The 27,470-nt window shown below is 37.1% G+C and overlaps 1 protein-coding gene across 3 annotated transcripts in view; it reads right to left on the minus strand.

Annotated features, from left to right (window-relative positions):
- Window positions 1-1,925: 1,925 nt before the first annotated feature.
- The window catches only part of LOC123530884 (histone deacetylase 4-like), an 88,410-nt gene continuing 62,865 nt past the window's right edge, over window positions 1,926-27,470 (minus strand). Inside the window, exons 11-22 of one of the 3 annotated variants that reach the window (XM_053517155.1) lie at window positions 26,951-27,203; window positions 26,525-26,777; window positions 20,838-20,971; window positions 19,007-19,124; window positions 18,445-18,545; window positions 11,965-12,074; window positions 9,508-9,595; window positions 8,817-9,034; window positions 8,289-8,407; window positions 5,244-5,462; window positions 4,525-4,660; window positions 1,926-3,938 (exon numbers count right to left, since the gene is read on the minus strand). In XM_053517155.1, coding sequence (XP_053373130.1) covers window positions 3,893-3,938; window positions 4,525-4,660; window positions 5,244-5,462; window positions 8,289-8,407; window positions 8,817-9,034; window positions 9,508-9,595; window positions 11,965-12,074; window positions 18,445-18,545; window positions 19,007-19,124; window positions 20,838-20,971; window positions 26,525-26,777; window positions 26,951-27,203 — 1,795 coding nt within the window. In that variant the 3' untranslated portion in view covers window positions 1,926-3,892. The remainder of the gene's footprint in view (window positions 3,939-4,524; window positions 4,661-5,243; window positions 5,463-8,288; window positions 8,408-8,816; window positions 9,035-9,507; window positions 9,596-11,964; window positions 12,075-18,444; window positions 18,546-19,006; window positions 19,125-20,837; window positions 20,972-26,524; window positions 26,778-26,950; window positions 27,204-27,470) is intronic. The other 2 variants (XM_053517154.1, XM_053517153.1) reach the window with 2 other exon arrangements.

The following is a 27,470-nucleotide window of genomic DNA, read 5'->3' on the forward strand; positions in this document are numbered from 1 at the left end:
ATGATTACAGTGAAATCATCTTAAGTTTGTGGAGCAATTATCTTGGATTTCCTCGTTTCAACAATCCACAAAATTAAATCTTAGGGGCTAAGTCGCATTCCCATATATTTAACCTTTGAAATGTAAAATGAACAAATTCATGTTGAGGTAAAACCATAAAATTTTGTGCAAATGGAATTACATGATGTCATGATGTTATGTTTTGTTTTTGCGTTTAGCCTTTTTACCCTGCTAAATTTCTAAAATGGACTGGTCCATCATTTAATTTGGGCAATAGCACTATTTATTCAAAGGGATGTTCAATGAAAATTTACTGACTACAAGAGATCACAGAGTGATCTTGGCGCCCACCAATGTGCCATTTTTGAGTGTTCCAAATTTCAAGACTTATTGACTAGCTCAAGGTCAAATTTCATTTCCGTACACAACACAAATCTATGCATGTGGTCCAAATTTGAAGCCTGTACCTTCAAAAATGTGAAAGTAGGTCACTAGGTCAATGTCAAGGTCAAAGTTTGTTTCGGTACACAAAACTATGCATGTGGTCCTAAATTTGAAGCCTGTAGCTATAGAAATGTGAAAGTAGGTCACCAGGTCAATCTTAAGGTCAAAATTCATTTCGGTACACAAAACTATGCAAGTGGTCCAAATTTGAAGGCTGTAGCTTGAGAAATGTAAAAGTAGGTCACTAGGTCAATCTTAAGGTCAAAATTCATTTCGGTACACAAAACTATGCAAGTGGTCCAAATTTGAAGGCTGTAGCTTGAGAAATGTAAAAGTAGGTCACTAGGTCAAAATCAAGGTCAAATTTTACTTCGGAATACAAAACTATGCATGTGGTCCAAATTTGAAGCCTGTACCTTCAAAAATGTGAAAGTAGGTCACTAGGTCAATGTAAAGGTCAAAGTTTTGTTTCGGTACACAAAACTATGCATGTGGTCCAAATTTGAAGGCTGTAGCTTGAGAAATGTAAAAGTAGGTCACTAGGTCAAAATCAAGGTCAAATTTTATTTCGGAATACAAAACTATGCATGTGGTCCAAATTTGAAGCCTGTACCTTAAAAATGTGAAAGTAGGTCACTAGGTCAATGTAAAGGGCAAAGGTCATTTCAGTACACAAAACTATGCAAGTGGTCCAAATTTGAAGGCTGTAGCTTAAGAAATGTAAAAGTAGGTCACTAGGTCAAAATCAAGGTCAAATTTTATTTCAGAATACAAAACTATGCATATGGTCCAAATTTGAAGCCTGTACCTTCAAAAATGTGAAAGTAGGTCACTAGGTCAATGTCAAGGTCAAAGTTTTTTTCGGTACACAAAACTATGCATGTAGTCCAAATTTGAAGGCTGTAGCTTGAGAAAATGTTAAAGATAGGTCACTAGGTCAAAATCAATGTCAAATTTCATTTTGAAACACGAAACTATGCATATGGTCCCAATTTGATGCCTGTACCTTCAAAAATGTGAAAGTAGGTCACTAGGTCAAAATAAAGGTCAAAGTTTTTTCCAGTGCACAAAATTATGCAAGTGGTCCAAATTTGAAGGCTGTAGCTACAGAAATGTGAAAGTAGGTCACTAGGTCAAAATAAAGGTCAACTCATGTCAAGGTTCATCTTGCCACTCAAAAACATACATGTGGTCCAAGTTTGAATGTTGTAGTTACTGACAAGAACATTTTAAAAGCTTTTCCCTATATAAGTCTATATGAACCATGTGACCCCCGGGGCGGGGCCATATTTAACCCTAGGAGGATAATTTGAATAAACCTGGTAGAGAACCACTAGATGATGCTACATTACAAGTATCAAAGCCCTAGGCTTTGTGGTTTGAACAAGAAGATTTTCAAAGTTTTTCCCTATATAAGTCTATGTAAACCATATGACCCCCAGGGCGGGGCCATATTTGACCCTAGGGTATAATTTGAACAATCTTAGTTGAAGACCACTAGATGATGTCACATACAAAATATCAAAGCCCTAGGACCTGTGGTTTTGGACAAGAGGTTATTCAAAGTTTTTCCCTATATAAGTCTATATAAACCATGTGACCCCCAGGGCGGGGCCATATTTGACCCCAGAGAAATAATTTGAATCATCTTGGTAGAGGACCACTAGATGATGCTTCATACCAAATATCAAAGCCCTAGGCTCTGTGGTTTTGGACAAGAAGGTTTTCAAAGTTTTTCCCTATATAAATCTATATAAATTATAGAAATAAACAAAGGGCCATAACTCACTCACAAATTGTTGAACCAGTCTGATTTTCAGAGGGACACAACTAGGGTATCAATACATCATTCTGACAAAGTTTAGTCAAAATCCCCCCAGTAGTTTATGAGGAGATGCGATAAGGAGAAATTGTTAACGGACGGACGGACGGAATGACGGACGGACGGACCACGGACGCAGAGTGATTTTAATAGCCCACCATCTGATGATGGTGGGCTAAAAAAGCAAATAGTGCAGACCAAGATCAGCACGCACGGATGTGCAGGCTGATCTTGGTCTACACTGGTTGCAAAATGTCAAAATGAATTTTCCTTTATAATATGAATAAGCCTAGATACAGTGCTGCTTCTATGAAATCATTTGAAGGTAGGATATAAGTTACAGTGTTATGAAAAAATATGCCCCTTACCTCCCCTGATTAGACTGTGAAATGCTTAAGCACCGTGACTATAGTCATTCACATGTATGTATGTTAGTCCAAAAAATATGCTTTTAGCAGTGGGATATCAGTAATTATGAAAAATGGAAACGTATATGATATAGCACCATTGAGTTGAAAGGGCCGTCTCACATGAAAAACCAAAGATATATGTAGCCCTATCAATAATCTTATTCAGTAACTCTTAAAAAAAACTCATCTGATCTACAACCTTGTATATCAGGAAAAATTCAATGCCGCATTGGCACATGTGCAACTGTTCATATTTAAAATTGACAGAAATTTTTTCGAAAAACCGTACACTTGCCACTATTTGTAGCTTCCATATTGTATTCATCAACCATTACCATTCCTATTAAAAATTAAGATTGTTTTTCAAGCAAGACCCCTTTCTAACTGAACGGCACTGACAGTAATAAACAATAATATAAGCTTACACAAAGAGGGCATTTATACGAAGGAATTACGACAACAACAAAATATCACAAAAAAGCGTAACATGTAGTGATTTACGTTTAATCTGTAAGATCACTATATGAAAATATGCAAATCATATCTGCTGATATCAGTTTATATAAACACACACCTTGTGACTAGTTGTTCATTAGCATAAAATTTAAACATTCGAAATGTTTGTTTTGTATATTTACCAAAACATATTACGAGACAAACAGTCCCATGATAAAGTATATGAATTGATTCCTGCCACATGGGCAGTATCACTTAACGCTACCTTCCACTTACAAAAAAAAAACACCCCATCAAGCGGGAAAAAAAATCCCGCATAAAGAAATACACATCTTATGCCACCTTATTAAAATCTATGTTTCATGAACACATTTCCACTAGCTGAATGTCCTACATCTACTATAAGCAAGCCATAATATTGTTCCTCAAATACTGGGTGTTCTACAAACAGAGAACACTCAAAGCCAGACTTAAATATTCCAGTCCATTCACCCTCGGAACCTTTCAGACAGGCAACTTGTTCCCAAATTGTGGGTATTCTCCGCACATATTTCTCCTACAATAGCACTATATTTAGCATCATCTACATTAAACATATTGTCAGTTTGTTACTAAAAATAGTCGTTACTTTTTATAGAATGAGACAACACTGTGCTAGGCAGAAACATCTAATACTTGTGCACTATGGGAATGGTTGCTATAGTGACAGGATAAACAAAATCCTTCCATTATCAATAGGTTTTTCCACCAATTTGTACGTCTATGATTCCTCATCCATGGGTTCTGACTCCTGTTCAAGGGATTCACTGAAAATACAAAACACAGGTCTAATATTCTTGCATTTATGAGTCTTAAAGTGTTAAAAATCTTAATGGCTTTAAAAGCAAAATATAGATGCTTAGTTGTATAGCACAATACAGCTACCTAAATCTAATATGAATTAAATCTAACATAATGTACTTAAGGCCATAAACATACTTTCTAGAATTATCAACCCCTATTCTGGAAAAAATGGGGATGGGTGGGCACTTTTTCACTTTGAAAATGCATGACTCATAATCTGAGCTGCATCATGAGAAAACCAACATAGTGCATTTGTGACCAGCATGGATCCAGACCAGTTTGCGCATCTGGGCAGTCTGGTCAGGATCCATGCTGTTCCCTTTCAAAGCCTAACCGTCAGCGAACAGCATGGATCCTGACCAGACTGCACCGATGCGCAGGCTGGTCTGGATCCATGCTGGTCGCAAATGCATTATTTTAGTTTTCCCATGGTGTGGCTCATATACAACCTCCATATACTTAGTACCTGGTGGTAAAATAATAATAATCAAGTACAATGTTTACTTCTTAAAACAGTAAAGAACAACATCCCATGTATTAAAAACTCACCTTCTTTTGGCAGCAACCATTGACAACGAAGCAAGGGCAGTAACCGTGTCTGTTTCTTCACTCTCGCGTTTCTGAGCCTCTACCAGTGAGTACTGTATGGTACCAAGGTAACGCTGGAGACAGGGCCAGTGCTTACCTGAAATCATTCACAGAAATGTAGTGATAAGTATTCTATTCATTCATTTTTGCTATATGAAGTAATTTAACTGTTACTGATAAACAACAACTTTCACTCCTTTGTTCTTAAATTACACATATGAAGTAATTCATATACAGTCAAACTTTGTTATCTCGAACTTTGCAGGACCGGTGAAATTTGTTGCAATTATCGGTAGTTCGAGCTATTGAAAATTTAGATATAGAGATTTTGACAGGACCTGACGATGAGTTCGAGCAAAGGGTGGTGTTCAAATTATCAGAGTTCAAGCGAATAACTTTGACTGTAATTGTATATAAACTGCAACATATAAATCAGGTCTGGTGCATTTCTGAAAATATAATCTTATCTTTTTGAAATAACAAAACATGCTCTGGAAATCATTTACTTAATGTATACCCTTCCCTTTGGGAAAACCATGAGCAAATGCAATACTTTAAGAGTATTAGGACCAAACTTATTATTTTGAAAAATTAACTACATCAAAAAAAAAACAGAAAAACAGTTGAATAATGTAAGCGAGCTTCACAATAAAAAAGAAAGGCATTTTTTAACTACATACTCTGAATATTTATAGTATTTTCCAAAGTTTCTAATGCAGCTTTACAAGGGACTTTACACAACTCTTCCTCCTTTATTGGTGGGATTTCCTGGCCCAGTAAGGCCTTTAGGCACATTTCTGCTGAATCACATATTGCTGTGACCTCATATCCTCCTTCCAGGGCCAGAACTATCTTCCCATTGGCCAATGACATCAGCTCTCTGGTCATGTGACCAAAACCTGCAAAATGAACAAGATATCAAAATTTGTTATCACTTCCAACCCACTTTCCTGGGATAGAATTATCTTTAAATTTGCCTTTTAACATCAGCTCTCTGAGACTCTCGTCATGTGGCCAAAGACTGCAAACAAACATTTTTATGACATCATATCCTTCTTCCAGGGCCACTGACCAATGATCGTCGGCTCCCTTGTCATGTGACCAAAACCAGCAAAACAAACAAGACAGCAAGTATTGTTATGACATTATATTCTCTTCCCAGGGTTAGAACTATCTTCCAGTTTGCCAATGATACCACCTGAACATGTGAGCAAAACATACAAAAGAAAGATGATACAAAATATTATTTCCTTCCAGGCAGAAATCCCGTGAAGCGCAGAGGTTAGTACACCGGCTTCAGAGGCAGTAGGTTGTGCTTTCAAACCTTACAAAAAGCTGGACTCGTACCATACACATTAAAGGACTAAGGGTAAAACTTCTGGAACCGGAGTATATTCTACCACCTCTAAAACCTAAAACAACAAACACTGTTCTGGACGAGTCATCCACAGAGTAACTGGTTGCATTCTATCCCTCAACATTAGCACACTTACCAGCTTTTCTTCTTTTTGCGCATAGTAACAGTGATAACAAGTGAATGAAGTATTGCCATGCAATACAAAGTCCCCTACTGGAAGGCACCTTATTTTTTCTACTGCAGTATAACATAATGAACTGATATCTGTCAATGATGTATAAACAATATTGTACTACATATACAATATGTTATAACATTATAACAACACACTTGGATTAAAATGTGCATATATAAAAACCCACAGTTGTTTTCATATTGAATTTTTTTGGCTGATTATAAAAATGTTATCATGTAAGTTATTTATAGTAACAACAAAGGGAAATTAATCTTAAAAAAAAAAAAAAAAAAAAAAAAAAAAAAAAAAAAAAATTAATAATATAAGTCCACAAGAAACTCTTTACCAGGTAGAGATAGGTCAAAATACACCTAAAAATTGGATGTAACATGCATGCTGTACCACAGAAAAGTGGTCTCGATTTTTCTCTACTGCCAGTAATAAAAAAGTTACAATAAAATCTATTTATAGTAACAACAAAGGGATGTAATTCTAAAAACAAGGGTGCCTCATGGTGGTGAACATTTGGTCCAAGTTACATCAAAATCCCTCCATGCATGAAGAAGAAATGTTCCATACAAAGTCATTCTTGAATTTGACCTTTGACTTCTAAATATGACCTTGACCTTAGACCTAGGGACCTGGTTCTTGCGCATGACATGTTGTCTCATCCAGGGGAATATTTGTGCCAACTGATATCTAAATCCTGCTTTGCATGACAAAGTTATAGACCGGACAGGAAAAAAATCCTCTTGACCTTTGATCTCAAAGTGTGACCTTGACCTTTAAGCTAGGGTACTGGGTGTTGCGCATGACATGTCGTCTCATCATGGGAAACATTTGTGCCAAGTAATATAAAAATCCCTTCATGGATGGCAGAGTTATGGATGGGACAGGAAAAAAACTCTGTTGACCTTTGACCCCCAATTGTGACCTTGACCTTTGAGCTAGGGGTCCGGGATTTGCGCATGACACGTTGTCTCATCATGGGGAACACTTGTGCTAAGTAATATTAAAATCCCTTAATGAATGTCAGAGTTATGGACCGGACACGAAACAGACCCTGTTCATGCTATGTTAACATTTGACTGCTAAGTGTGACCTTGACCTTTGAGCTAGGGGTCTGAAAGTTGTGCATGACATATCGTCTTATTATGAGGTACATTTGTGCTAAGTAATATTAAAATCCCTTAATGAATGTCAGAGTTATGGACCGGACACGAAACAGACCCTGTTCATGCTATGTTAACATTTGACTGCTAAGTGTGACCTTGACCTTTGAGCTAGGGGTCTGAAAGTTGTGCATGACATATCGTCTTATTATGAGGTACATTTGTGCCAAGTAATATTAAAATCCCTTCATAGATGGGAGAGTTATGGACCGGACAGGAAAAAAACCTTGTTGACCTTTGACCTCCAATTGTGACCTTGACCTTTGAGCTAGGGGTCCGGGATTTGCGCACGACACATCATCTCATCATGGGGAACATTTGTGCCAAGTAATACTAAAATCCCTTCAAGGATGGGAGAGTTGTGGACCGGACAGGAAAAAAGCCCTGTTGACCTTTGACCTCCTATTGTGTCCTTGACCTTTGAGCTAGGGGTCTGGGTTATGCGCATGACACGTCGTCTCATCATGGGGAACATTTGTGCCAAGTAATATTAAAATCCATTCATGGATGACAGAGTTATGGACCGGACACGAAATTGCGGACGGACGGAATGACGGAATGACAGAATGACGGAATGACGGAAAGACGGAATGACGGAAAAGAGCATTCCTATAGTCCCCAAAACTGGTTTTCAACCAGTAGGGGACTAATAAGTGCACTGCCAATATCAGATGAACTGCTAAATTTACCATTAACAGTGTACAAAAACGAAAGATTAAAGTGACGACAGTACCTGGAAGATTTTTTTTAAAAATCAGACGAGCTAAAAAACTGTAACAGTCAAACTTCATTCACATGAACTCAATGAGACCGACAAAATTTTACTGAGATATCGGTAGTTTGAGTCATTGAACAATAAACAATAAACAGGGATTTTGCTCGGAATTGACATTGAGTTCGAAAGAAGGGCGGTGCTCAAATTATCCGAGTTCGAGCGAAGAAAGTCTGACTGTACTTATTAAGTTTCTCTACAATGGTACAACACAACATCTCGGACAGGATAGAAATTTTAAATACTTACACTGAGGTGAAACCAAGTAACCACCAAGGGGTGCAGGATGACCTGCTGCTGCATCGAAGCCAGCCGAAACAAGGACAATCTCCGGATTAAAGTCTCTAGCAATTGGCATTACAATGGTTCTGAAATAGAAGTTGAACATTTGCTTACATTATATAATGGAAGAGAGATGAAGTGTACGACTACAAATAAAATGCAATATAAAATGCTTTGTTTTAGTAAGAAAGTAAAGTTAACTAAATGTATCAATGTAATAAATTGCAATTGTGAGTAACTGGTTCTTAAGGAAAACAGTCAAAATCAAGACATTTAAAATTCTATTAGAATTTAATGGTGGAGGTCGACAGTGCCCCTTCAGATGTTATTTCTGAGCAGGCAGAGGCAGGCACCTTGGTAGAATGACCAACTTTACGTAAGTCAGCTGGATGGCTTCCTCACATGATGACCAGAGCAGGGCTCAAACCAACAATGGTGACCTTGAACACTCAGCAACAAAGGCCAAAGTAACATACATTGGCAAAGAAAACATACCTAAAGGCAGCCAAGTATTCTGCGTCTCCTTTTGGGGGCTCTAATCCCCCACTGAAGGCAACATTAACGTTAAACCCTGTGGCTTCCCCTGTTCCACATTCCTCTGGCGCCCCAGTTCCGGGGAAGAAGTTGCCGTTGTCATGACGATGTATTGAGATATACAAGATTTCTTTGTCAGTGAAAGTCATCTGTTGCGTACCATTACCATGATGAACATCCTTAAAATAGCCAAATATGGGTTTGCATGATACTACCACTAACAAAATGAGTTTGTTCACTTTTAAAATTAGTCAAATACTGTAGAATAGCTAATATTAATTCAACAAACAGAATTTCAACTATATATGGATTTACTACACATAAAATAAACATTTTGAAACCTTAACTTCTTATCTACAGAATCTATAAAATATATGCACATAACAGATGCTTTTGAAATCAATTAACCCTTACCCTGCTAAATTTCTATAATGAACTTGTCCATCTTTCAATTTGGACAGTACCATTTACTGTTAAAAGGGGTGCTCACCAAAAAGATACTGGCTGATTAGCGAACAGTGCAGATCATGATCAGACTACATGGATGTGCAGGCTGATCATGATCTACACTGGTAGCATAGGCAGAATCAGTCGTGTCTAGCATGATAAGGGTTAATTCTACACAACTTTTCCACAATAATTTCCAACATACCCAGTCAACTATAAGAATCTTCTTCATTTTCAATTTTTCTTTCATTTGTTTTGCTGCTATAGCAACTGAGTTGAAATAACAAAATCCCCTGAAAAAAATAAAAGACAAAAACTTCTTAACAAAATGACAACTAAAATTAAAGTGAATAGACAAAAGTGAAATCATTTAAAATTTCAAGGCTTTTGCCAAAACACTTTTTCATGGGGTTATACATTTATGGATCTCAAACAACTGTAAATTTTATGTGTTTGTTGGGACTAAATTTTGTGGACTGATACCAAGAAATCCAGGAAAGTAGACACCTGTGAATATTAATGATTTCACAGTACTAAGATTGTGAACAACTAGGTATTGCTTCATTTAAATTTCCTGTATTTTCAAAAAGAGCCCCTGTCTCTATTTCTGACCTATAGATTCATTTTCAACAAACTTGGTAGTGGGGCCTCTGGCCAATGCTTCATATAAAATGTCTTATGTCTAAGCCTTGCATTTTTCCACAACTTTTTTTCTCCAGTTTTCCTTATGTAACTCAAGGTGAAAACCATGACCCTGTGGCAGTCTCTTGCAAAGCTAAAAAAACTAGAAAATGCTTTTGTAAAAAAGCGCATGTCTCCCCCAATGCAAAGTCCTATAGGCAAGAAGTCAATAGGGGTCAGGAGCGAAAGTCAAAGAGACACTGATGGTTGGCTGCAATAGGGATGTCCAGTCATCCCGCTAAATTTCAACACTCTTGGCCTAGTGGTTCTCAAGTCACTGTTCAGGCTCCTGTGACCTTGACCTTTGATCAAGTGACCTCAAAATAAGTAGGGGTCATCTACTCTGCATGTCCAATCATCCTATTAAGTTTCAACATTGTAGGTCAAGTGGTTCTCAAGTTATTTCCAAAAAAATGATTTTACATGAACAGGCCACTGTGACCTTGACCTTTAATAGACTGACCCCAAAATCAATAGGGGTCATCTACTCTGCATGTTCAATCATCCTATGAAGTTTCAACATTCTGGGTCAAGTGGTTCTCAAGTTATTGATATGAACTGGTTATCAATGTTCAGGCCTCTGTGACCTTGACCTTTAACAGAGTGACCCCAAAAACAATAGGGGTCATTTACATAGCATGAACAATCATCCTATGAAGTTTCAACATTCTGGGTCAAGAGGTTCTCAAGTTATTGATTGGAAATGGTTTTCCATGTTCAGGCCCCTGTGGCCTTGACCTTTAACAGAGTCACCCTAAAATCGTTAGGGGTCATCTACTCTGCATGACCAATCATCCTATGAAGTTTCATCATTCTGGGTCAAGTGGTTCTCAAGTTACTGACCGGAAATGGTTTTCAATGTTCAGGCCCCTGTGACCTTGACCTTTCACAGAGTAACCCCAAAATTGTTAGGGGTCATCTACTCTGCATGAGCAATCATCCTATTAAGTTTCAACATTCTGGGTCAAGTGGTTCTCAAGTTACTGACTGGAAATGGTTTTCAATGTTCAGGCCCCTGTGACCTTGACCTTTAATGGAGTGACCCCAAAATCAATAGGGGTCATCTACTTTGCATGTACAATCATCCTATGAAGTTTCAACATTCTGGGTTAAGTGGTTCTCTAGTTATTGATCGGAAATGATTTTCCATGTTCAGGCCCCTGTGACCTTGACCTTTGATGGAGTGACCCCAAAATCAATAGGGGTCATCTACTCTTCATTATCAATCATCCTATGAAGTTTCAACATTCTGGGTCAAGTGGTTCTCTAGTTATTGATCGGAAATGGTTTTCAATATTCAGGCCCCTGTGACCTTGACCTTTGACGGAGTGACCCCAAAATCAATAGGGGTCATCTACTCTTCATGACCAATCATCCTATGAAGTTTCAACATTCTGGGTCAAGTGGTTCTCTAGTTATTGATCGGAAATGGTTTTCAATGTTCAGGCCCCTGTGACCTTGACCTTTGACGGAGTGACCCCAAAATCAATAGGGGTCATCTACTCTTCATGGCCAATCATCCTATGAAGTTTCAACATTCTGGGTCAAGTGGTTCTCTAGTTATTGATCGGAAATGGTTTTCAATGTTCAGGTCCCTGTGACCTTGACCTTTGACGGAGTGACCCCAAAATCAATAGGGGTCGTCTACTACAGCAGCCCTACAACTCTATGAAGTTTGAAGGTTCTAGGTCAAATGGTTCTCCAGTTATTGCTCGGAAATGAAGTGTGACGTACGGACGGACAGACGGACGGACGGACGGACAGGGCAAAAACAATATGTCTCCTGGGGGAGACATAATAATCTGTTGCTTAAAAGAGAAAAAGATTTAGGTTTAGAGAAAATATTTGCTTAAACTTTTTTTCTAAACATTAACTTCTATATTTTTGTCTTAGTCTGACTGTGCTACAACAGCTTCAACTAGCTTTATCTCCAAATAAGGAGAAGGCTTCCAACATGTAAAACACCCCGAGTGTTACTTACATAGCTTGTTCTGGTTCTGCATGATGCCCAGGCGGCCTAACAAGAGCGAAACCATTCTTAAGCTCACCTGCTCCTACCCTGAAGGCCAGCTCTGTTACACAACCTGCAGCCTGAATCAAAAATATACAAATTGTAACCTGACAGTGATTTCAGACACATCCTATAAATTTCTTATAACACAGAGTTTCTTTGTCGAGTTTTAATTCACATCAATATAGTTTTGGTGATTTTCCATGCTTTAAGAGCAGAAAAAGGCCCTAAGAGCAGAAAAAGACCCTAAGATTAGAAAAAGGCCCTAAGAGCAGAAAAAGACCCTAGTGTCTCTGAGTAAATCATTTCAGATATATGTGGAAAACTCAGGGTGTCACACTTCGTGATCCTAGCTTTATGAGTGTGATCATTTTTCCCTACAACAAATGAGGTTGCAATTTGAATTCTGATGTTGTTAGTTGATTATGGTTTACAGTCGACATTGTATTAAGAGACCACCCAAGGGACCGCTAAGAAGTGGTCTCTTAATGGAATTGTCTTTTAATGAATTTCAGTCAGATGAAAAGGAAAGTTATTTTTAACTGTTAATGTAACTGTATTTATTATGAACATACATGTATGGTTTCAAAATTTGTTTTAACATTGTGAACACTTTTCCAAGTCCATCGTGAAATTTATGGCTAGATTGTTTGTCAGTTCGACTGATACAAAGGTTAATTGCATTCAGTAACGTTCAAAACGTACTAACTAATTACACAGATGAAGAAATGCCCGGTAATATTTTGGTACCCGGTCGCTTAATAGATACTTTTGTCGAATATTTTACCTGTCGGGACTACATGATTAATACGGTCGCTAGTCGTTTAATAAAAAAGTCGTTTAATGGAATGAATTTATATACTGAAAACGTTCGGGAGGGATTTTGACTGGTCGTTTAATACAAAAATCGCTTAATAGAGGTGGTCGCAAGTACGATGTCGACTGTATTTGTTTGTAGAACCTTATAACATACTGCCGTTAAGTTGTTTATTATATACCTAAACATAATAACATGCATTGCTTGAATCAGTTAATGATATATTGTATATTAATGCTAACAATGTATGTCACTGCTAAAATGACGTCACAAATGATGTCACTCATCCCTGGAGGGACAATAACCGATTATAATGCCCACTTGCCGTTATTTGGCCTTGGTAACAGGATTTTGTCCTATGCAGTTTTCCTGCTTTTACAGTAAGGTACGTAATAACAATATCTACTGCCACCTTAACCTTACTAAATTTCTAAAATGGACTGGTCCATATTCAATTTTGGCAGTACCACTTATTATTCAAAGGAGTGTTCACTGAAAATTTACTGAGTGAATTGCGAACAGTGCAGACCATGATCAGCCTACACGGACATGCAGGCTGATAGTGGTCTGCACCGGCTGCAAAGGCATAATCACTTGCTGCCAGCAGGCTAAAGGTTAAGAATATTTATATCACACTGATAGTTCGTACTTTAAAGTCAACTTTCTTCTTCTAATAGATTTCATGCCATAATAAAACATCATTGGAAATATGCAACCCTAAATGCCATATCAGTTTAAAGGCACATCTGGTAATTTCTTAAAACTTTCCTGGATATTAAAACCACATGCAAATGTCAGATAGCAACAATTTATGTGAAAGGCTACAGATACTAACATTCAAGGGAGACAACCCACTTGAAAAAATAGAAAATATAAAACTTTTGCATCAAAGCAAGAAAATTGTAGTATGAAAATCAAGAATATGTGAGTATTAGTACAATATTTGAACAAACCCATTCACGAATTTACCAATTTTAAGTATATGAAGGATCAAAACAAATTATAGCCAAATATATTGCAGAAGTCACTACAACAAGACTGTACCAAATATTAAGATATATATTTTGTTTGTATTTTACTTGTTATTTATCTGTGGACTGTTTTAAGAAAGAAGCAAGTGGCACCTCAGTATGAAAAAGGCCCATCTAACCTGTTAAAGTGCTCAACCATTTGGACAGAAAATCAAACACATTATCAGTAAATTCCTTTTCACTTTGTATCTCTGAGTTTTCCATCAGTCTTTTCTTTAAACAGTTGGCTTAAGCCCTAATGCAAAAGGTGCTATGCATTGAAAGATGCACCAAGGATATTTACTAAATGTACCATTAAAACATGACTCATTGCAGAGTGAAATTGTCTCTTTCTAAGAATATTACTAAGCATGGAAAAGGTAAAATTGAGCCGCGCCATGAGAAAATCAACATAGTGGGTTTGCGACCAGCATGGATCCAGACCAGCCTGCGCATCCGCGCAGTCTGGTCAGGATCCATGCTGTTCACTAACAGTTTCTCTAATTGCAATAGGCTTTGAAAGCGAACAGCATGGATCCTGACCAGACTGCGCGGATGCGCAGGCTGGTCTGGATCCATGCTGGTTGCAAACCCACTATGTTGGTTTTCCCATGGCACGGCTCAAATGTTAAAGGTTCCTTTGACTCTGCCTTTTGATTCTAAAATTAGCAAAATAATTGGTAACCTTGACAACTGCATCACTGTCCTTGATATATGACAACAGAATTGTAAGATCATTCTATTCTCATATCTTAATATTTATATATTTCTTGAAATCACTTGAAATGTCAAGTAATAATACTATGCGTTTTATGGTATTGTCAAACCTGTCCTAAAGCCCACCTGTGAACAAAGACAACCAGACTAACACCAATTTTTGTTTCTGGTTTAAACATATTTTAACCTATAGAGACCATTGCAAATAAAGAGAATAACTTTGGATTTGGAACGTATGGTCTACAGAAACAATCAGAGTTTTAAGACCACTAATTTTTTTGTTTGTTTTTTTTTTGTTTTATTAAATTTTATACTTTAACCTATAAATTAAAGACCCTCTGTATATAGACAATATTTGAGCCGTGCCATGGGAAAACCAACATAGTGGCTTTGCGACCAGCATGGATCCAGACCAGCCTGCGCATCCGCGCAGTCTGGTCAGGATCCATGCTGTTCGCTAACAATTTCTCTAATTCCAATAGGCTTTAAAAGCGAACAGCATGGATCCTGACCAGACTGCGCGGATGCGCAGGCTGGTCTGGATCCATGCTGGTCGCAAAGCTACTATGTTGGTTTTCTCATGGCACGGCTCATTTTTGGATTTGTCACGTGCGGTCTTCACGTGATTAGCGGTTTGACTGTATAATGCTGCACATCAAGTATAAAAATGGGAAGATGAAAATGAAGTCTAAAATCAGTTTAATATAGTAAATTTTCTAAATGAACTAATATTCAAAGCTTATTCCATAAAGTTCAAAATGGGCTGATGTCAAACTATCTTGTTATATTAACTGATTAAACATGGTCTTACAGCAGTTTAGTACGGCAGGTACACAAAATAAAGCGAGCCATAATGGCCCTAGATTGCTCATCTGAGTGATACAGCTTGCTTGAACAGTTTTGGTATATGGTCACGCAAGGGGAAAATCTGTGAAATTATTTCAAAATAGGGCAAGCTGTTACAGAAAAAGATTTCAAAGTTTCTATATAGCCATATAGGTAAAACTAGCCCCGCACCCTGGCATCCATGTTTCTTAATAAAACATAATTATTTGGAAAGATTCACCAAAGGAAAATTTCTGTGAAATTATTTCAAAATCAACCTAGCGATTTCTCAGAACATTTTAAAAGATTTTCATTTTGGTTGCGTATGACCTAGATCTGAATGAATCTGAGAGGGGACCACCATAGCAACATTCCCCGCAGTTTGGTTCAGGACTGGCAAATGATGTACAGTGGAACCACAGATAAACGGACAACTAACAATCTTAAAAGCTCACATACTTAGTGCTTAGTAGGGCTAAAAACTGTTCTAATATAAACTTAGTGCTTAGTAGAGTTAAAAACTGTTCTAACATAAACTTAGTGCTTAGCAGAGCTAAAATCTGTTCTAACATAAAACTGATGTTACTGTCAATCCCTCCTCTCCAGGACTGTCATTTTCAAGTGGTGTTTTAACAAGAGAGTAACAGTGTGTTAACAAGTAAAACACTACAGTGTTATACCTTATATATATGTACAATCCATGGCAAAGTGCAAGCATATTTTGGCTCTATAATGCATACCTAACACAACTTCCTTTATAAAGGAAATGAACTCTTATAGCACAATGTTCTTTTATTAAGCCTCTTTCAAGTTTTATGCAAGGCTACGTTGTTACAACATTTACAGAATTGCGTAACCCTTACATTATAGAGAGAATAGACGATTCTTCATGGGTTTTCATGACTAAAAACTGTAACTGTTTTTTTTGCTACATTTCAATGTCAGATATACATATTCTCAGCAAATATTTTCTTTTCCTTGAAATTTTTCACCTTCACTGTAAATGTGTGGCTTTAAAGCCAACTAACTCTCAACGAACCAAAGAAGTTACAACTAGAAAATGCTTTTGTAAAAATACGCATGTCTCCCCCAATGCAAAGTCCTATAGGAAAGAAGTCAATAGGGGTCAGGAGCGAAAGACAAAGAGACAATGATGGTTGGCTGCAATAGGGATCATCTACTTGGCATGTCCAATCATCCCGCTAAATTTCAACACTCTTGGCCTAGTGGTTCTCAAGTCACTGTTCAGGCTTCTGTGACCTTGACCTTTGATCAAGTGACCTCAAAATAAATAGGGGTCATCTACTCTGCATTGTCCAATCATCCTATTAAGTTTCAACATTGTAGGTCAAGTGGTTCTCAAGTTATTTCCAAAAAATGACTTTACATGAACAGGCCACTTTGACCTTGACCTTTAATAGACTGACCCCAAAATCAATAGGGGTCATCTACTCTGCATGTTCAATCATCCTATGAAGTTTCAACATTCTGGGTCAAGTGGTTCTCAAGTTATTGATCGGAACTGGTTATCAATGTTCAGGCCCCTGTGACCTTGACCTTTAACGTAGTGACCCCAAAAACAATAGGGGTCATTTACTCTGCATGAACAATCATCCTATGAAGTTTCAACATTCTGGGTCGAGAGGTTCTCAAGTTATTGATGGAAATGGTTTTCCATGTTTAGGCCCCTGTGGCCTTTACCTTTAACAGAGTGACCCAAAAAACCTTAGGGGTCATCTACTCTGCATGGCCAATCATCCTATGAAGTTTCATCATTCTGGGTCAAGTGGTTCTCAAGTTACTGACCGGAAATGGTTTTCAATGTTCAGGCCCCTGTGACCTTGACCTTTCACAGAGTGACACCAAAATCTTTAGGGGTCATCTACTCTGCATGAGCAATGATCCTATGAAGTTTCAACATTCTGGGTCAAGTGGTTCTCAAGTTACTGACCGGAAATGGTTTTCAATGTTCAGGCCCCTGTGACCTTCACCTTTAATGGAGTGACCCCAAAATCAATAGGGGTCATCTACTCTTTATGACCAATCATCCTATGAAGTTTCAACATTCTGGGTCAAACTGGAAAAACTTGAAATAAGAAGAAAAATTGTTTGTTTTACATGTACAAGCACTTGACCATACATTTTTACTTGCTGTTACCCCACTGATGGAAATATTGCATGTAACAATGAAACAAACAAATATCCTCTACATGGTAGTATCACATGTACTTAACAATAGTTCCTATCTCAAAATCACCATACATTTCTGTTAGCATAAGAAGAACAAAACAGAACACATTCTGTTTAATAATTGATTATAGTACACTAATAACTACAATAATGTGTCTTATGGGCACGGTATTACTCAGTTACAAACATATCTAATCCAATTTATTCTCATAGTCTCTAAACAGAACTCAAACCACATATTAACTAACTCATTTCAATACATAAAAGCTTATAATTGAATCAAATTACTCCAAAATAACTCCTGTAAATGGTAGGTTAGGTGAGTTTGTATCTACCAAAATTGTACAATTAAAAGCCTATAATTATCGTTTACAGTGTATCTATGTATTTTTTTTTTAGGAAGCTGTCTTTGTTTCGCTGCGGTCATTTGATAATGCTGCTAATGGTGGAGGAATGCCAAAGGTGCCCCTCTGGGCAGTATTTCAGATCAGACAATGACAGGCCCCTTAGGTAGAACATCCAACATTCAGCAAGCATAAAAAGAGTAAATTATGCAATGGCAGTGCAAGATGGCCTAAACAATGTTCCCAGATTTTTACCAGTACTGACTTGTTCTCTCCATGTAATTCACAACTTCCCCACATAACAGAGGTGGAGAATGACCGACTCCAGACACACTGTCTTTTGTCAAATCAATAAGGAGAACACAGGCCACGCCCAAGAATCAAACTAAGAGCCTCTTATTTCACAGTCTTGTATTCAAGTTCCCCTTACCTAATGCTAACCAAATGGTTTCGTATAGATGTAACATATACCTAAGATTGGGTGTTACTTCAATAGTTCAAATTCAGCTGCTTAATGTACTTCAGAAAATAAGAGGTTCAAACCCACCATTCTGGCTGCTATGGATGTATGTAGATCATTCCACACTGTGTCAGAGTCCACGCCAACACCACCACACGGTAAAGCACAAAAACGCATTGGTAAATTTTCTGAAATGTATATTAGATCTATGTAAGTTTAAAAATCGTGGACTGAGCGCGAAACTATTGTAACTGTATATAAATAAAGAACAAGATACAATAGTTTCGCGCTCAGCCCTCGAAATGTAGGCTGAAAAGATATCATAAAAATATCTCTTACAAATATCTTTATTTTTAAACACATTATCTCACTTTATCAAAAAAAACTCAAAGTGTGAATTTTGCAGTCAGTGTAAAATAAAGTAATGTTATAAAGTCACGACTATAATTATATAGTTTGTCTTGGCAGGTCAAAACTTGCTCTTGCCATTCACCATACTTAATTATAATAATAATTACGAGTCCATCTATCAAGAAATTCTGGTTTTTTCTAAAGCTGACCATTATAGACAGGGTCCACTCTACTGAAGCATCCAACACAAAACAAAGAAAACTGAAGGAACACAAATTTCACTTGTTCAGAGACTTACCAAAATGTTTAGGATCTAAACGTGATCGACTTAAATGATTTGTGGCGTAAAACAATGTGTACGCCTCTGAATGACATGACTGTATTTCTTCTAATGTAGCTTTTCGGCACTTTAATTGCTGAAATAAGAAATATAAAAACTACATGAAAAACACTTTCTGACCCTAAGCCTGGAGTCAAATTGGCATCAGCCCTTAGGACGTTACAAATCCGATGTACAACCATTACAACAACAAACCCTACTCCCAACACGTTGGACAAATTAATTCAAGTGTACATATTGTTCACCTCATCACAGCAATTATTGGAGACTTTCAAAGCTAAGTGGTTAAGGCAGCCTAATAAGAATTACTTGCCCCTACACCTCTGTATGAGCCCAACTCATTTATACAATGAAAACATCCAGCTGGCTTGCAGGTCGATGGTTCTACCAGAAGAGGCACATACTGTCTTCTTCCCATTAAATAGCTTGAAAGTCATCATACGACCTGAATTATCTCAGTGCAATGTAAGTCCCAACTCCCAACTAAAATGTGTCTGTAGGACACAGGGTGTGCCCCCACTTGTACATTTGTCACAAATAAGGGGCAATAATTCAAATGTCTTAAGGGGGTATAGCCTCAACAAACATTTTATGAAAAGGATTCATTATTCTACACCACTTTTTGAGCTATGAGCATCAGAAACAAAAAATCCACTATTTTGGCTATTTCAAGGGCCATAACTCTGTAATAAGCGCTAAAATTCCCAAGAAGAATGCCAAGTGTGCAAGGTCGCATCATGATACAGACTCAAGCAAGGTTTCATGAATTTACATCAAAAACTTTTTGAGCAAGGCACATTATTAGGTGAGAATGTACATTTTTGACTATTTCAGGGGCCATAACTTTAAAAATAGGGGGTGGAGCCAGCCAAATATTAAGAGGTGCGCAAGTTTATATCATGATAAAGACTCATGCAAGTTTTCATCCAATATATCATATATTTTTTGAGCTAGGTGTGTCACAAGGTGAAAATGTGCATTTTTGACTATTTCAGGGGCAATAACTCTGGAAATAGGGGGTGGAGGCGGTCAAAAAATAAGAGGGGTGCAAGTTCATATCATGATTACTTACTGCAGACTGGATAATTTTCACAACAGTTTCATTCTTGCAAATATTTGCAAGTAATGTCACTTGCAAATTAAAAATATTCATGATGTGAATCTGTGTCATGTCCTAAACACAAACAATCATGTTTTGCAAATTCTTAACATCACAAATAGGTCTGTTAAAGGCACTGACCTCTAGATTATGTCCAAAAAAAAAAAAAAAAGAGAGACAATTTTTAGATATCAGAAAATCATAGTTATATTTCATCTGAGGGTGTTGAAACTTAGTTACTGGCAGATTAGAAGTTATAGAAATATATAAGAATTAGATTAGCTGTTTTTACAAATTTTTCCATTCAAAATTGTAATGCGTTTATAATGGGGTACCAGAGGTAAACTGCCTTAATTATGATGCTTTATATTTAATGTGTGTTAAGTACGTATTCCTCAGTAGGGTATTAGTCAAGACCACAGGAAAAGGTTTACTGACGCAGAGAACCAGGTTCTATTTCTGTCTTGTAGGATTTTTTTTTCTTGATTTGGCATATTCAAGATAGTTTAGAAACAAAACTTGTTCTAATGTTCATAATACGATCAAACTTCAATTTTTAAGAAAGGTCATTTTTGAGCCAAAATCTGGCTGTCAGTGCCTTTAACCATGAAATTGCTAAATAAACTCTATCTGAAAATGATTGTACGAAGGTTTAATATGTAACTGCTCTAACTATTTCTTTATACATACCTCACAATTTGAGATCAGATTTTTTTCTTGTAACCGGGACCAGATATTGTGTATTCTACCTGCATGTTCGGGGTGTACTGAGTCATGACCGCATGAACACTGGTGTTTCTGCATTATTGTATCATATGCTATTGCTGAAATATACAAACATGAATACTATGAATACTGTCAACCCTGTTCAAAGGAACACATGTAAATATAGTAACAGGTTTTTTTCCGGCTGTTTTTATAGCAGTTATTGGGCTATATTCCCAATGCCGAAAAGTATGTATTTTCCCCAAAATTAGTGCAAAAATTCCCAATCTACATTTTGAAAAAAAAAATTCATCAAAATTGCACAAATATTGACCAAATTATGGACAATTTTGTAATGGCAGTATGTTAAAGAGGTTGTACAATGTGAAACAAGTATATGAGAAAGTGCTTAAACACGTCCTTACTATATCCTATGAGACTAAACATTTCCTAATTTGGAACATTTACGCGTTAAAATTCCCAATATTGGGGGTATAGGCTATGTTCCCAAATCAGACAGCAAAAACCCTGATTAAACCTGTGCTAATATTTAGCCTGCTGGTGGCAAGTGATTCTGCCTTTGCAACCAGTGCAGACCAAGATCAGCCTGCACACCCGTGAAGTTTTTTAATAATCAACTGTTACTGCATGACATTTGATTATAAATGTAGCTCTACATACACTATTAATTTATGTTTTTAGTTAAGCTAAATACATCTGATTTTCCACATTTGAAGTAAATACATAAAGAATAAACATTTTAGTGAAAGATGACAACTTAACCTGTGAATAAAGGTCACCTGCAAATAATGACCACTTTCTGACAGTCCCAAGCATGGTTTTTAAACATATGTTTGACTGTGCTGGTAACTGGTAATATCTGCGAGGTATAAACTTCAGTGGATTTGATACTTCCGTTAATCCACTAAATTAACTTTGACAAACAAATAAAATTCAACTTTAAATATCTTCTTTCAAATTTGAAACCCAGGAAATGCTCAAATATTTATGCCAAATAAAATTAAATGATTTCACAGATGAATCACTAGGAAGTCTGTTATGGTAAAGCAAAAATATGATACAGAATATTAATAAATTTATCAACCTATGTGCAAAATATTTTTATGGTCATGTAACTGTGACGTTTTATGGCTTAAATAATTCAGAGCATCAAATTACCATAAAGCTTGAAATCAAACACTGAGCACATGGTATTACTCAGTATTTAAAGTACAAATAAAAAAATTTGCATTCAATTTTAAATGAAACTTTATCAGAAGTAATTTGCATGTGGCAACATCAATTAATAAAAGATGAGCGAGAATCTATTTCAATGTATTTAACATGACACAAAGGAAAAACATGATAATTAAATAACAGAACTCATGCCAGTTGCCTCTCAATGCGTTGGCCTCCAATTCCCTAGGCTGTTGTATCCTTTTAGAACTTGTCATACTATTCCCTACATTATCAGTATAATTATCACTATCTGCTGATATCATGTAAATTTATTATTCCATTGTTCTAAACAAGGATACAAGATCACAAAGCTGAACATAATGAGTGAGACATCAGTCAGAGCAAGTACTCCAATAATCAGGTGTTCAGTCCGCTAACTCAAGTTTTAAACTAGAAGGTGTTTTTGTCTCCCCCCTATGTATACCTTTAGCTCTGGCGGCTATTTTGTGCAGCAAAGCAGAAAGTGCCGGCAATATGCAAACTAGGCTTAGTACTGATCACTCCTATGAAGTTTCATCGAAATCTGTCCAACAGTTTGATCTGTGAAAGCTGGACAAGATTATTCTATTTTAAGATCTGGTGGCCATTTTGTGCACAACTAGGGTAGGTACTGATTATTCCTGTGAAGTTTCGTCGAAATCCTGTCAGCAGTTTGACCTGTGAAAGTCGGACAAGATTTTTCTATCTTTATCTCTGGCGGCCATTTTGTGCAGCTAAGTGGAAAGTGTCAGCGAAACGCACAACTAGGGTAGGTATTGATCACTCCTTTTAAGTTCTGTCGAAATCCAGCCAGCAGTTTGACCTGTGAAAGCCGGACAAGCTTAATGCGACGAAGGGTGGACAGATGGCGAAGGCAAAAACAATATGTCTCCCCCACCTATGGGGGGAGACATAATTACTACCAGGGTACCCTTCCATTATAATTTATGTATTCGAAACGGCTTCAAATTCATTTCATGCAACACACTTCACTGAATAGTGATTCCGAATATATTATATCATGCTAAAATAACACGATATCCATATCTGTAACCTGGACCCAGTTGTTCGAAACTTTAACAGGCGATTAAACTAACAGTCGATTAACTTTTAGGGATATATTTCAACATTTTAGAAGACTTCGAAAAACAAAGTTATGAGTTAAGGATTATGAGCACTTAAATATCTTTACGGTAAAGTCAAACCACCATACTAGTATTTCCCACAAAGACTAATACTTTTAATAAAAACTTAACCGGCAGTTAGTTTAACAGGCCCTGGACATCATAAAATGTAGCAGCATAGCAGAAAGTAAGGTCCATTTAAAGATATTTATAGTTTATACTAATTTATTTTAGGTCAATTGTGGAGCAAGTTCAACAACTTATATTGATCACTCTAAACACCCCATTCCTGATGGAATCCATGAGAGAAGCCAGTTTCCTTTTTAATGCTAAGCACCAAGCAAGGGAGCTACTGGTACCATTTTTCACGTCATTGGTATGACGCGGCCATAACCAACCTCCCAAACTGCCATGACCAACTTCCCTATCAACTTTCATGATCCTATGCCCACTTCAATAATAATTTACTTTTTACATTCATCTCATGGTATGAAAAAACAAGAGATCACAGAGTGATCTTGGCGCCCACCAATGTGCCATTTTTGAGTGTTCCAAATTTCAAGACTTAACGACTAGCTCAAGGTCAAATTTCATTTCCGTACACAACATTGTGCATGTGGTCCAAATTCAAAAGATGTAGCTTGAGAAATGTGAAAGTAGGTCACTAGATCAATTTCAAGGACAAAGTTCTTTGTACACAAAACTATGCATGTGCATCAAGTTTGAAGGCTGTAGTTTGAGAAATTTGAAAGTAGGTCACTAGGTCAATCTTAAGGTCAAAGTTTATTTTGATACACAAAACTATGCAAGTGGTCCAAATTTGAAGGCTGTAGCTTGAGAAATGTGAAAGTAGGTCACTAGGTCAAAATCAAGGTCAAATTTCACTTCACAACACAAATCTATGCATGTGGTCCAAATTTGAAGCCTGTATCTTCAAAAACGTGAAAGTAGGTCACTAGGTCAATGTCAAGGTCAAAGTTTGTTTTGGTACACAATCCTATGCATGTGGTCTAAATTTGAAGCCTGTAGCTACAGAAATGTGAAAGTAGGTCACTAGGTCAATCTTAAGGTCAAAGTTCATTTCGGTACACAAGACTATGCAAGTGGTCCAAATTTGAAGGCTGTAGCTTGAGAAATGTGAAAGTAGGTCACTAGATCAAAATCAAGGTCAAATTTTATTTCGAAATACAGAACTATGCATGTGGTCCAAATTTGAAGCCTGTACCTTCAAAAATGTAAAAGTAGGTCACTAGGTCAATGTAAAGGTCAAAGTTTGTTTCGGTACACAAAACCATGCATGTGGTCCAAATTTGAAGGCTGTAGCTTGAGAAATGTGAAAGTAGGTCACTAGGTCAAAATCAAGGTCAACTCATGTCAAGGTTCATCTTGCCACTCAAAACCATACATGTGGTCCAAATTTGAATGTTGTAGGTTATTGACAAGAAGTTTTTAAAAGCTTTTCCCTAATATATGTCTATATGAACCATGTGACCCCCAGGGCGGGGCCATATTTGACCCTAGGGGGATAATTTTAACAAACTTGGTAGAGAACCACTAGATGGTGCTAATTACAAATATCAAAGCCCTAGGCTTTGTGGTTTGGACAAGAAGATTTTCAAAGTTTTTCCCTATATAAGTCTATGTAAACCATGTGACCCCCGGGGCGGGGCCATATTTGACCCTAGGGGGATAATTTGAACAAACTTAGTAGAAGACCACTAGATGATGTCACATACAAAATATCAAAGCCCTAGGCCCTGTGGTTTTGGACAAGAGGTTTTTCAAAGTTTTTCCCTATATAAGTCTATATAAACCATGTGACCCCCGGGGCGGGGCCATATTAGACCCATGGGAAATAATTTGAATCTTCTTGGTAGAGGACCACTAGATGATGCTTCATACGAAATATCAAAGCCCTAGGCTCTGTGGTTTTGGACAAGAAGATTTTTAAAGTTTTTCCCTATATAAATCTATGTAAATTATAGAAATAAACAAAGGGCCATAACTTACTAAAAAATTGTTGAACCAGTCTGATTATCAGGGGGACACAACTAGGGTACCAACAATACATTATTCTGACAAAGTTTGGTCAAAATCCCCCTGGTAGTTTCTGAGGAGATGCGACAACGAGAAATTGTTAACGGAAGGACGGACGGACGGACGGACGGACGGAAGGACGCCGGACCACGGACGCAGAGTGATTTGAATAGCCCACCATCTGATGATGGTGGGCTAAAAATCTCACTAATGCCTTCGACACTCCTAAAACATTTTACTTGAAAATTAAAATCAATTTCATGAAAAACATATTATTTCACTACAAAGCTTTTTCTTATTAACTTCACACGTTCTACTACACAGCTTTTTCTAATACATTTCACGTTTCTTTGTTACTTTATTAAATTCTAAACAGTTTAATATAATAGAAAAATTCACTATGAGGAATTGTGTCTAAAGTTTCTTATTTCAGCGAGACATGACAAAGTTCAAATAGATTCATCTTTCACATTTAGTCTTTTCTTGTGAAATTTTCTTCAGAAATGCAAAATATAATTAAAAAAAATTAATCAAATATTCATAGAGTTTGGGTGTGACTGTCAATGTAGGTGCAGGCTGTGACTGTCAATGTAGGTGTAAAGTATGGCTGCCATGTGACTTGCACTCCAAACAACCATGGGTGAAAGAGGTGGGTGGTGGGAGCGAGGCAGTATGGAAATGGAAAAGTTCTGTATTTCTATGAGAATGTTTAAAAGATGTCTTGCAAAAGCAACAAGTTGAGTCAAAAACTTGGAAAGAGACATTTTTTTTTTATTAACAACACAGACCATTAAATCAGTGGTCTAAGTTTAACCAATTTTCCTTCAGTTAAAATTGCTCACAGTTAGTACAGTTGATATGCACCTACCATGCTTAAGAACAAGGGATACCTCTGGAAATGGAACATACTCTCTATCTAGCAGTATCCTCCAAATAAAGTTGCCAACACCCTTCTGGAGAAATCACCTATGTAGGTAACTAGTGACGACTTTATTTTTAAAATACTAGATATGTGTCCTTGGGATACAACTCATGTCACTGTATACATATTTTTGACTGTCAAGGGTCATAACTCTGTTCCGGCTAAGTGAAATCCCAACTTAAACACAAGGTGCACTGCACAACTTCACATGCTGAATAACAATCCTGAGAGGTCTGATGACTCAAGGGCAAATAATTTTTAAGAATTCAGACAGACAAGGGCAAATCAAGGGGTATGCCCCACTTTTCCAAAAATTTGTGGGGGTGGGGGCGCACAAAAATTGACATAAGATAACAATTACGCAAACTTACCAGTGGTAAAGCTGTATTTGACAGGGCCTACTTCTTGCGTCTGGGGTGGCATTGAGAACGTTACCAGGGGACTAGATTGGGTTCTGGCTAGGGGACGATGATGACCTTTATGTCTTGGCTTTGATACCGCCAAAAGGTGTTCACTTTCACGGCGAGTTAATTTATTTGAAATTTCTGACCGACTGTCATCCATCTTGGTTTCCTTGACAACAACCACATCATTATCGTCTGCTTCATGAGCTTCTTTCATCTCCTGTGAACAGAACAAAACCCATAAAATATTGCAATTGCGTTCAAAACTTCTGTAATAATTTCTGGAAAAATGAAATAACAGTCATATATCATCGCTACCTATCTAATCTATTTCTGCTTTGTCTCATTGTATTTTTTGTAGTTCCATGAAGCCCTAGTGTGTTGTTTTATTACCTGTGCTAGTTTTGCCTCTGTCTCTTCGTCTACATTCTCCATATGTGTTTTACTACTGGTCCGTTGCAACACAGTTTGTCGTATATGTTGTTTAACAAGGAACTTATCTTTGAGGATCTGTTCTGGGTCATGCTCAATACCCGGCCCCGCGACCCCAGCCCTTTGCTGCTGTTGTTGTAACAAAAGATTCTGTTGGATGAAAGGATGACCTATCGGTAATGGCGCTGATTGAGTTCGTCCTAATGGTCGATGTCTGAAATTTAAACAGCATATTTTGTGGATTGTGGCCATATTTTGAAAGCGCCAGAAATCAGTTATTCTTCAATCTGAACATTTCCAGGGACGGTAATAAGATCTTAGCGTTCCTTTAATAATATACCTTATATGGCAGAAAAATTAATGTATTTTTCCCTATGCATAATTCTGAACTTCAAATCTTGTTCAAAAGATATATCTTTCTAAACATATCATACCAAAATTTATATTCTAAAACTTTTTATGTCCAAAAAAAAACAGGACG

This window comes from Mercenaria mercenaria, chromosome 11 (genome assembly GCF_021730395.1).
Source record: "Mercenaria mercenaria strain notata chromosome 11, MADL_Memer_1, whole genome shotgun sequence".
Classification (NCBI taxonomy): domain Eukaryota; kingdom Metazoa; phylum Mollusca; class Bivalvia; order Venerida; family Veneridae; genus Mercenaria; species Mercenaria mercenaria.